At 41.2% G+C, this 12,741-nt stretch overlaps 1 protein-coding gene across 1 annotated transcript in view; it reads left to right on the top strand.

The window, feature by feature from the left end:
- Positions 1-12,741, top strand: part of FREM2 (FRAS1 related extracellular matrix 2) — a 164,861-nt gene that overhangs the window by 95,349 nt on the left and 56,771 nt on the right. The window contains exons 7-8 of the mRNA XM_034665086.1: positions 500-625; positions 1,730-1,981. Of these exons, the coding sequence (XP_034520977.1) occupies positions 500-625; positions 1,730-1,981 (378 nt within the window). The remainder of the gene's footprint in view (positions 1-499; positions 626-1,729; positions 1,982-12,741) is intronic.

The raw sequence follows: 12,741 nt of genomic DNA on the forward strand, positions 1-12,741 counted from the left end.
CCCCCTGCTTGTGTTCCCTCTCTCACTGGGTGTCTGTCTCTCTGTCAAATAAATTTAAAAAATCTTTAAAAAAAAAAAAAGAGGCCTTGGCAAATAAGTTCAACTCTCTACACCTGAGTTTCTTCATCTGTAAAGAACAAGGTGGGACAAGGTAACTTTGACATCTCTTCTGCCTCTAACATTTGACTACGGGATTGGAAGGTGGTGACCTGTGTCAAGAGAACAAAGTTGCATTTAAAAAGAAGTATGTCAGCAGCACTGATTAATTGAGAAAAAAAGCAATTACTAGAGATAAAAGCAATGATGGGTTTTATCTTCAGGTTAAGAATTCACTGGCCCAGAGCCTGCACGCTTTATATCCAATATTGCTTCCCTCTTCTCCTTCCCCTCACGCTGTGTTATTCTGAAAGAATATGCAAGGGGGAAAAGTTGATCATTAGAACAATTTTAATTTGCTCAGACAAAAATAATAGTAGCTGTGATTGTGTTTTCTCCTTAGAGTCCACTGTATTTATTCCCCAGTCTGAATACTCCATTGAAGAAGATGTCGGTGAGCTGTTCATTCCCATCAGGAGAAGTGGAGACGTGAGCCAGGAGTTGATGGTGGTCTGTTACACACAACAAGGTAGCTCGATTTACCAAAGAACTGAACTATCCCTCCAAAGATGTATGTGGAAGCCTCTTTGACATGTTGGAACCATAGCATTCTGCCTTGAGGGGTATGCTGTATTATTACAGCTTTCATAAAGTACAAAGAAGTATTTATCCAGAAGTCTTCCTTCACTGTTACACCTCTGAGGAGAAAAAAAGCAATTACTAGAGATAAGAGGGTCTGGAGGCCCTGCTGTTACTTACCAAAACATACGTGATTCATGTGGTTTCTTATCTAATACTCAAAGCTGTTTGGAGTGTAAGAAATTGAAGTTCCCTTCCCCCACCCAAACCCAATCAAACAGAAGAGGGTTATTTTTTAAAAAGAGAGGGATGGGGGGAGCAAAGAAATACATACCTAAGGAAAAGAAACTAATTTCAAACTAGTTTGAAACTCTGGATTTCAAAATATTTCTTTTACTCATTGGGTAAGCCTTCTCTGAAAGATGATTTTATATAACGCAAAATTAAAATTTATACATAATATTCATTAATATACTAAATATCTTTCTAAGAAACAGGTAGATTTTCTAAGAATGTAAAAGAGAAGGTCATATATGCAGTTGATATCTGAGCAGACATTCGTGAAATTCCCATTAATGTATTTATATAAGTTGAAAGGCAGTAAAGAATTATGGTCAGAAACACAGACTTCAGGGTCCACCTTGGGCTCAGGGTCCCAGAGCAAGTGGTTTAACCTCTGTAAGCCTCCAGTGTGTAACCCCCAACAGAGTGTTGAGAGGATTAAGCAGGTAATGTGCATAAAGCACTTGGCACTCTGCCTGCACACAGTAAGCGGTGGAATAGTAGGAGCTTTTATTTTGTAAAGTTGTGTTTTTCTGAAAGACCAGTGGCAGGAAGTAGAGTAGAAAACTCTTGAAATGTAATATTCTTTGTGTGCTTGAGACCACTGTGAGTGTGACTTGTGATGCTAAAACAGTATGTAGGCACTACTGCAATTTCCAGGGGGGTTCATATACGAATTGACCATGAAGATATTGCATATGAAAATAATTATTTCTGGAAACACCCTTGTAACATGTCCTACATAAACAGTGTTCGGATTCTCTGTCCGTAGGCACGGCAGGCGGAACTGTGCCCACATCAGTGCTGTCCTATTCAGATTACATATCCAGGCCCGAGGACCACACCAGCGTCATCCGTTTTGACAAAGATGAGCGTGAGAAAATGTGTCGCATCATTGTTATTGACGACTCCTTGTATGAAGAGGAGGAAACATTCCATGTTCTTCTGAGCATGCCCATGGGTGGGCGGATTGGATCGGAGTTCCCAGGGGCTCAGGTTAAGATCGTCCCTGACAAAGACGATGGTAAGTACCAATTTACTTGAAAATTATTCCTCCTTCCAGGCAGACCAACATCAGGTGCAACCTGTGACAGACGAATGAGAGTGTAAGAGAACTACAGCATGCATGTTTATTTTATGGTTGTTTTTATTGTGTGATTCAGTTTCCAAGTTGGGTGGATCAATTTGTCTCTCTTGATTTAATATTTTTAAAAGGCGAAAGTCACACTTACGTGTGTTTTTTTCCTCTGTACAGTTTTCTTTTACAATGCCATTTACCATTAAGTGATTAAACTTTTCCAATCTCATGAGGAAGAATCGAAGCAATTGTAATCAATTTATTTCCTGTTTGTTTTGTCTTGCTTTTAAAAGCTTGTATTTTGGGGCGCCTGGGTGGCACCAGCAGTTAAGCGTCTGCCTTCGGCTCAGGGTGTGATCCCAGCGTTATGGGATCGAGCCCCACATCAGGCTCCTCCACTGGGAGCCTGCTTCTTCCTCTCCCACTCTCCCTGCTTGTGTTCCCTCTCTCGCTGGCTGTTTCTATCTCTGTCAAATAAATAAAATCTTAAAAAAAAAAAAAAAGAAATAGTTTGTGCCTGATAGGGTGCCTGGCTGGCTCAGTTGGAACAGCTTATGACTCTTGATCTTGGGGTTGTGAGTTTGAGCCCCATGTTGGGTGTAGAGATTACTTAAAAAAATAAAACCTTAAAAAAAGAAAAAAGAAGAAATAGCTTGTGCCTTGAGAAAAGAGAAGAATAAATGCAAAAGTATAAAAGACACAGACAACAGAAAACACTGTTTCATCTGGCTCATCTTTATCCTTATCATTTGCCTGACTTTCAAAGCCAAAAAATCTCTTCGAGTAGGAAAGTTAGTGTCCTTCAGCCAAGCAGAATCTCCCACATCCCTTATGTACTCCCCAACATACTATAGCTGACCTTAATTGCCATCACTTGACAAGAGGTCTTTCTGTTTCACTGTTGTAAGTCATCTTAATACATCTACCATATACTTCTCTGTTCAAATATCATGAAGAGAAATATGGAAACAAAAATGTCTTTTCCCTTCTTCCATGGTTCAAATGTCTCTAACAGTACGTATTTGCTACTATCAGCCATTAATCTTCCTGCATTAGGGCAAAGCACTTTGGTTTGGAATCTTTGTTTTTTATTGAACCACTCAACTTTCACTGATGTCCTGCATTGGCCATGACATGGTGATTGACTGGACAGGAAAGTCTGAAGAAAAATGTTTGGGCTTCTAGCTAGGATAGTTAACTGTGGTCCAGTTCACCGAGCTAGGGAGAACAGGGGAAGAATGGATTTAGGGATGAAACAAGGAGTTCATTTAGAACATGTTAGTTTGAAGAGCCTGTATGGTTTCAAAGTGCTGGGCATGGAGTAGGAGAATGTAGATAGGGGTCTGGAGATTAGGACGGACAAAGTTGCGCACTAGAGATACTGTTGCATGTTATATGTGTTGATAATAATAAAATCATGGGAGAAGATAAAATTGCTTTGGAAGACATGCAAAAGTAGCCTTCATATGATTTATAACATGGGCATATTCTACTCAGTTCTTTTTTTTTTTCTTTTTGAATCAAGGCTTGTGTTTATTATTTTTTTAATAATANTTGGAAGACATGCAAAAGTAGCCTTCATATGATTTATAACATGGGCATATTCTACTCAGTTCTTTTTTTTTTCTTTTTGAATCAAGGCTTGTGTTTATTATTTTTTTAATAATAATTTTTTTAAAAGATTTTATTTATTTATTTGACAGAGAGAGAGAGACAGCCAGTGAGAGAGGGAACACAAGCAGGGGGAGTGGGAGATGGAGAAGCAGGCTCCCAGCGGAGCAGGGAGCCCAATGCGGGGCTCGATCCCAGAACTCTGGGATCATACCCTGAGCCAAAGGCAGATGCTTAATGACTTAGCCACCCAGGCGCCCCTAATAATAATTTTTTATTATGTTATGTTAGTCAGCCTACAGTACATCCTAAGTTTTTGACGAAGTGTTCCATGATTCATTGTTTGCGTATAACACCCAGTGTTCCATGCAATTTGTGCCCTCCTTAATACCCATCACCAGCCTATCCCAATCCCCCCACCCCTCCTCCCCTCTGAAGCCCTCAGTCTGTTTCCCAGAGTCCATAGTCTTTCGTGGTTCATTCCCCCTTCTGTTCTCTTACTTTAAAAAACAGAGTGCATTTCATGAATGCTAAGGAGAAAATTTGACATGATGAAGAAGAAGAAGGTAGTCACTATAAAGGTATGAAATCTCAGAAAAGAAAGTGCTAGAAGGAATCTAAGAATCAAACATATTTCAGTGTCTAAGTGTATAAAGCATTATAAATTGGTAACATCTCGCCTGCAACAAGCTAGGTCATTATCTTCTTTTTTCTTGCTCGTTCAAAATTTTTAGCAGGTCTATTTAAGGGGTTTTTTCCAACATGTAAATATTTCATTCATTTTTTAAATGATGTGAAAGATAAACCCAAAGCTTGTTTATGAAGAGTTTGCTTTGTGGTCATCTTTGTCAGAATACTTCATATCTTACTAGCTGTCTGGTTGCATTTTATTCATGTCTCTAATACTCTATCAGTAAAATGGGGATACTAATTTTACCTATATTTTTTCATTTTAGAAGTTGACATCTTCTAAGTGTATTTTGCTTGTCACATACATAGGTTATAAATGAAAACAATACTGCTAGCCATAAAGTACTTTCATCATGGAGAGAGGAAAGAATGCTGGTTTAATGGGGTGAAAGTCAAATTTCATGCCTGTGCAATAATACTGATACATACGAACAGTTGTCCCTTCTGAACACTTATTGTGTACCAAGAACTTGACATGAATCACCCAGTTAAATCTCAAAAACCACTCTGTGGAATAGGTAGGTATCTCCTCCCCGTGGCAGATGGAAAACTGGACGCAGGCTAAGAAAATTGCTTAGGATCACACAGATGTAAAGTGTTGGATATATGTCCTAAATTTAGGTCTGTTTCACTCAGATTTGATGTGTTTCATCACTAGGCTGTAATGAATCCTAAAACTCATCAAGGGGATTAAAATATAAGTAATAACCTAATGACATAACTAAAGGGAGGCAATTGTCGTAGAATCTAGAAAAGAATAAATATAGGTCTACACCGGTAGGGAGGGGAAATGTATTTTTTCTGACGGTGGCCAATCTTTCAATCACTAAAAGTTATGTAATTGGAGTGGAGAAAATGTTCAAGCCTGTTACATATCTGGATGAAATAGTCGTCCTGACTTTCCAGCACTCTCTGTTCTGATTGCTGTGTCTGTTTCTGTGATAATGGGTACACCAGATGACAAATCATCCAACCATTCCCTGACTAATAAGAAATCAATTCTTTGTAACTTAGTAACTCGGAGCAATTGGAATTTTACAAAGTGAATTGATTCTCCAAAGGTAGATTATTCCCCAGTGAAGCGATGAGATGATATTTCTGTGCCTGCATAGGGGATCAAGACCTGGTCCACACGTGACTCTTGTCAGGTCCCAGTATCAGAAGCTCTCACCCAGGACCAAGGGTTTTCTCTGTGTAGACTCGCAGTGGTATGAGACTAGAACAGGGCCTCATGGTGCAGAAATACACCTGGCCAAATCTGTGTTGACTCTTTAAGAAACAGCTAAAGCCTTTATTGTGTTTGGAAGAGATTTCCACATGAGCTACACACTGACATAAGAATAATGCTGTCATTTTGTGCAGCTCTAAACCTCCTCCGTCACTGTCCTCGATCCTCAGTACTTCAGTAATGGTTCCGGCATCTGTTCATTGGGAAGAGTATTAAGTCAGGGCTAACAGTATTGCACTAATCTTTGCTGTCAGTCTGTAGAAGTTAATTAAGGAACATTCAAGCTGAATCCATTTTCTGCTTTTGTGCGACAACCCGCAGGGGTTTTAGCTAAAGTGGCTGGGTTCCTCGACCACCCTGGACAAATTAACATTCTAATATGAGCCAGGGACACGTAAGAGGCAGCATGGTGAGCCCTATGGTATATGTAACTCAATTCAGCACCATTCAGAAGCTTACTGACATCAGAAGAGCTTTCTCAACAGCAGGACTACTTTAGAGACAAAAAAAACAAAAACATTTCTAATACCGGAAAAATACATTGTGGTTTGGTATGTGCGCGAAATATGTTTTATTCATTTGTGCTGAGCTGAAAGACCTGGTCGCCATCCTTTTTCTTCTTTAATACCATTATTTGCATTAGGATAAGCTTCAATAAGTAAAGTCAGGCCAGTCATTGAAAGGAAGGACCAAATTCAATTAAAGTAACAGCTTAACAAAACAAAGTTACATTCTGATTTAGCGTGCTTGAGTTAGAACAATGTTAAAAATCAAGGTATGGGAAAATGATTTTCTAGCTGCTTTGAATATTAATTCATTACAGCCATTAACAGACCATTTATAATAGTTGATGACACTTAAGGATTTAGTGAATGCCAGTGGATGTTCAGTGAGTGAAAGGTAGTGCCAGAGTGCACTGGATGATAAAGATTATATCAGCTTTGGGGCGCCTGGGTGGCACAGCGGTTAAGCGTCTGCCTTAGGCTCAGGGCGTGATTCCANACAAAGTTACATTCTGATTTAGCGTGCTTGAGTTAGAACAATGTTAAAAATCAAGGTATGGGAAAATGATTTTCTAGCTGCTTTGAATATTAATTCATTACAGCCATTAACAGACCATTTATAATAGTTGATGACACTTAAGGATTTAGTGAATGCCAGTGGATGTTCAGTGAGTGAAAGGTAGTGCCAGAGTGCACTGGATGATAAAGATTATATCAGCTTTTCCACATGACAAGGATTCTAGATATAATGATGTAGATATTCTACACTTGGAAAACAGCAATAACATCAAACAATATATGAAATACCCGCCATCTAAAAACAATTGGATCACGCATATCATACACACACAGAGCAAATATTTGTTGTGCATTTACAGAGTGTAACAGGGTGGGGGTGGGGGGCTACAGAGACATTTAAGACGTAGGCCAGAATCTTACAATGTGTACAGTCTATTTGGGAGGAAAAAAACTAAGTACATAAAAGGTTAAATGAGAATCATTCATTTCAGTCATAATTTGAAACAGTAAAGGGGAGGCTAAGAAAGCAGAGGGGGATTAAAAGCAATTGCATGATCACTCTGAGTCAGAGGAGGAACAGAGGGAGCTTTAACAGGCAGCAGGGATTCAGGTAAACGGAGAACAGAGCAAAGTATTCCAAGACTGCATGAGTGAAACCTTGAGGGAAGCACTTGTTATATAAAAAGAAAATTGTGGGAATCTGCAAAATGAAGCACATTATTGGAGTTGCCAAACAATAAGTACACTTTCAGGCCCTTTAAACTGGTTTTAAATGTTGCCTCTTTTTAAAGTAACTAACATTGGGGCATCTGAGTAGCTCAATTTGGTTAAGCGTCCAGCTCTTGGTCTCAACTCAGGTCATGATTGCAGGGTCATGAGATCAAGTCCCGTGTCTGGCTCCGCACTCACAGTGAGTCGGCTCGAAGATTCTCTCCCTCTGCCCCTACCCCTTTCTAAAATAAATCAATCAGTCTTTTTAAAAAAATAAAATAGCTAACATTGAAATAGTGTGGTTTAATTCCCTTGTCTTATTCAGCTTTTCACTTAAATTTAAGCCGTTTTATGGTAAAAAGTCACTTCATACCATTCTTTGAGATTATAATGGTTTCAGGAGGGGTAGTGCAAAATTACAGGCTTGACTCATTATTAACAAACTCATGAGTGGGAGAGGGTAAGAAAATGAGCATTTGTGGATGTGAATGAGTGAGTCATTCACTAAGCCTGAGTCGGAGGGTCCAGAGAAGTGAGACTCCCCAGGTTTGACCTTTGGGAGGAGCCTCAGGGTCCCCATTCCTGCTCCTCTTCCCTTAATTCTGAGCCTAGCTGGCCGCAGGGCCCGGCAGGCCAGCTGTAAACAGGGAGCAGCTCCACAGCAGGCTGAGGTGCGGGGGCATGTATTAAAACAAGGCAAATGTGCTCGAGTCCGAAGGGAGTTCATCAGCCATAGGAGTACATTGACTCAACCTGTTATGGTCAGTCTCTCTAAAGGCCCTTGCAGCTGTGCTGCTGTGAACTCCCTTGGCCTTCTGAAAGCTGTTGACAGAGTGCACTGCTCGCAGCAGGAAGGCATGGAAAGCTTTGTTCCACTGCGCGCACACACACTTGGCAAGCAGCCACTTGAATCTCTCCTGCTAGGCTCTTGAAAACTTTCACCGCCGCTACCTGAAGAGGCAGCGGCTCCAGAGCTCTTTAGGAGACCAGCTAACCATTTTGTATAATTTACACTGAAGAATGACCTTGTGGCCCCCAAGAAAGTGAGCACAGGGAACCGGGCCAGGACACAGGGCCAGTCTGCCCAGAAATAAGCTCTTACATTCATGGGCTGTAAATTTGCAGGCATGTCATTGGCTAGGGTGGTTCTAAGGCATTAAGATTGTGATGTTGAGTAGGACCATACTGTTCACAAGATGAAATTAACTCATGTTGTTATTTCTTAGGGCTTCATAGATACCATCTATGTCATAAAATAATAGTCACTGACAAGAGCATCTTCTTCGGTGTGCTAAGCCTTTTGCTTGAATTATGTCAGTTCTCACACAGACACACAAACTACGAGCAAGGTTTATGATGCCTCGGCTTCATCATTTGTGAGTGGTTAGTTAGCTTGCTCAGGGTCGCATAGCTGGTAAGCATTGAGCTAAGCGGACAGGAGGGACCATGGCACCGACCACTAGGCTGCCCACCTCATGGACTTTACACAGCTGCCTTCTCATTCTACATGGCACTACTCAAGGATAGTAGTAGGAGGTGTTGTACTAGAGATCTTAACAAGATGAAACAAGCTATATACTTTCACATGCATATAGCACCCGAGAATCCTAGAATAATTAAAATGCTGACAGTTACAGGCTTTAGGCACGAACTCTGTACATAAACTATTCAGGTTCACCTTTTACCAGTTTGAATTCCAAGGATCATTAGGAAAGCATGGCAGTGCCTTCTGGTACTTCAGCTGGACAAGGAACAGTATTGACTTCTCCCCCATCATTTCGCAATCTGCCCACTTCTTCAAGAATCTGGTTTGGGCTCTCTTGTCAGATCCTTGTGGATGGTTGCCGTCTCGTGTTTGCTCTGTCTTGTTCATGGTAACTCTAAATGCCTGACTCTCATCTCTTGCACACAGGAGGGAGGGAGCTAGCCATGTAATACCATCTTGTAGATATCAAAGGATAACTATTGCTGATTTATTATCACTAAAACCCTGGAAGTAGATTACTAAACATTGGTAGAAACCTCAAGTTCCCAGTCACAGAAAATTCCATTTTAGTGCTAAAAATCACATAAATTTGAGAAGTGATCTCTCACATATTAAGACTTACAGATTTTTGCGAGGTTAAAAATCATTAAAAGAGGTATTACAGTAAAAAACAATAAAAACATAAGAGTGAGTAATTAGAAAAGATCTCTTAATAAATGCTATTGTTAACATCAGAAATGGCAAATTATTTGCCAGAAACAGAGGTCTAGTACCTCCTCTTGTTGAAATCATAATGCACAAAGAAAATGCGATAAGCCCAAAGCTACAACTTGGCTGAAGGCAGACCTTCAAAGCCTTGACCTTCACATCCCATGATGTAAGGAGAGGCCAGAGTCTATGAAATACAATGAACTTACACAGGCATGATGATTGATTCACTAAGTCCAGGCAGGGTGTATGTACCTGTGGTCTGTTGTGGAAAACATGCACTTCGTAAATTCTGTTACTAAATGGACAACAGCCTCTCTTTTTATGGTATTAGAAGGAAAAAGTAAGAAAAAAAATTGGAATATATGTACTATTTTCCGACACTGTTGATCTACGGTTCATTGGTCACTGTAGAAATGTGAATCTTGTTCGTTTGCTTCTTGATAAAACCTGCCACCATCCAGAAGCAGTACCCCTGGAATTAGGACTTCTTACTGCTGGCCAGGTTCTCTGTGTACCTTCCTTTCTCTCTATGGATACACGTTACCGTTCACAGGATTCAGACTGGTTTTATGAATTCCCTAAGAAACAGGTCATCATTCTGTCTTACTGAAGCAGGCATGTGGATCTTTTTTCTCCCTTTATTCCTATAAATCCTATGTATACCTTTCTTGTAATTGGCCTTACGCCTTCCTTTAAATGCTGTAGAGAACCTTATTACTGACCTAGAAAGATACAAGATTGCCCAGTAAAGAATATGGGTAATATCATTTGATAAAACTAGTGACCTATATCATTATTACATCAAATAATCACAATAATAATCTACGTTGGGAATATAAAATGTAGTAAAACTAAAAATACCTCTTTCGGCCATTAGAAGCACTTAAAATTATGGCTAAAAATGTCCTTTCACACGTCTAGAGAAATAAATGCCTTCTTCATCCTTTCTCTCACAAACAGGTCCTCATTCTGTCATAGTGAAACACACATTTGAGTCATATATGTTCATACATTTATTTATTTTAAATATTTGCTGAGCATCTCTAATGTGCCAGATGCTATGCTAGGGTAAAAGCAATAGAAGTTTTGTCCTGTCCTCACGTCACATAGTTATTACACCTCACTAAGCGCTGGGCGCTCTCTAAGCACTGAGGACACAGTGGTGAACAACACGGGCCCCATCTACAGGGGCAAACAGATTCAACACGGCAACCCATAAGCCCAGGCTCCCCCATGTAATGGGAGCTTTCAAAGGAGCATCCAGTGTGGCCTCGGTGCCGGAAAGGCCAGGTCTCCTCCACACAAAGAACAGAGGAGACTGAGTCATGCGAGTTGGCAGCTCACAAATTGATGTGCATTGTCCCATGTCCCCTTAGGCTGGGACAGTCTCTCAGTTGTGAAGACAACGACACAGTTGGAGTGAGCCAAGTCAAGTACAGATCAGCAGTCGCCGAGTTTAAACACAGCCCTATGAAAAGAAGTTAAGTGGTTGGTACAGCTTTATTAGCTAGTACTTTTTCAAAAGTCCGAAGAGTCAGGATATAGGCATTGTGAGAGAAAAAAGAGCTCTCTTTTTACAGCTCCTCGGGCTGCGGTAGAGCTCAGCTTCAGTTTCCCTGAGGGTGCTTCACAGACAGTCTGTGTCACACTCCCAGGAAGTACGCCACAAAGCCAGTCCCTGTGCTCAAAATGCCAGCAAGAACCACATTCTTTTCTCCTCCTCCTCCTCCTTCTAGAATCACACCTCTTTGGAGGGATGATTTTCAAGACCACCTGCATTGCCAGGGGAAGCTTGAAAAAGCCGGAGCCAGAAGGTGCTTCACATTCTCACTGCGGCAAGGGGCTAGCCTATGAATGAATACAAGATAGGATTATAAATAGTATAGGTGTTCGCTTTACACCTTGCAGGTCGAGGGTGCGTGGTGTATAGCTCAGTGAACTGATGAAATGCTATCTACACTGTGCATCAGGTTGAAAGAGACACCGAATTTTAAACCCACTTTCCAGAGGATCCCTGTCTTCCTACAGAATCTAACTAGCATGTTTTAACTGACACTGGTCCAGGATGCATATTTTGAAGTTCTTTAAAATGTCGGTATGTCTAAATACCAGTGTTACTGGATCCAGTTCAATGTACTGAGGTGACAAATAAACTACCAGCAGGAGAAGATGTTTGATTAATTCTCTGAGGAGAGCTTCATTACTTTGTTCAAAACACTGCATCCCTTGACATTTCTGTGAAGAGGGAAACGCCATCAAACCCTTGTGTTATAATTATGGAAAATCCAGTAATTTACTTATGTATGGAATCTTCTTTTTCTTTTTAAACAGTAAAGGGAAAGTATTATAGACACACAAGTTAGCATGGGTCTAGGGACTTAACTTCTGAAAGAAATCAAAGCAAATCGGGAAAACACCAAAGAAATAGACTAGGGCAGGTGGTTCTTGCTCTAACCTGGTTTTTCTCCTGTATTCCTAATCTTGGTAAGCATTTCTACCAGTGCTAGGCTCCTTTCTCTCACTCCCCACCCCAAATCCCTAATTCTGCCTCCTTTATATCTTCGAATACCATATCCTTACTCTCTTTCCTTGTCAGAACTGCCACCACCTCGTCCAGCCAGCTTCATACTTCACCCAGATTCCTGCAGTTGTCATTAACTAGTCTCTCTGCTTCCAGTTAGCCCACCCCCAGCCTATCCATCCTCCGGACCCCCTAAACACTCACCTTATCACTGCCCTGCCCTTCTTAAAACTGAGCACACCCTGGGGCGCCTGGGTGGCTCAGTCAGTTAAGTGTCTGACTCTTGATTTCAGCCCAGGTCATGCTCTTAGGGCGGTGAGATGGAACCTGACGGGGCACTGCCCTCAGCATGGAGCCTGCCTAAGATTCTCTCCCTCTCCCTTCGCTCTGCCCCTCTCCCACTCACATGCATGCTCTCGAGCTATGTCATCTCTCTCCAAAAAAAGAAAAACAAAAAACTGACTACACCTCTCACGTGACAACTTCTGGGTCCCTTTGCTTGGCACACAAGGTCCTGTGTGACCTGGCCATTGCTTTCTGGTTTTCTTCTTCCCCCACCTCCTCACCCATGGGCAGCATCCCAAACCTGCCAGATGCTCTGCAGTCCCCAAATGTGTGAAGCTCTGTGCTGCGGTTTCTGCTTGGGACATCCTCGCACTCCGCCTCCTCATACTCTACCTGGCTGACTCACATCAGCGCCTCAGAATCCAGCTGCTGGTGAGAATA

Source organism: Ailuropoda melanoleuca, chromosome 7, assembly GCF_002007445.2.
Source record: "Ailuropoda melanoleuca isolate Jingjing chromosome 7, ASM200744v2, whole genome shotgun sequence".
In the NCBI taxonomy this organism is placed as follows: domain Eukaryota; kingdom Metazoa; phylum Chordata; class Mammalia; order Carnivora; family Ursidae; genus Ailuropoda; species Ailuropoda melanoleuca.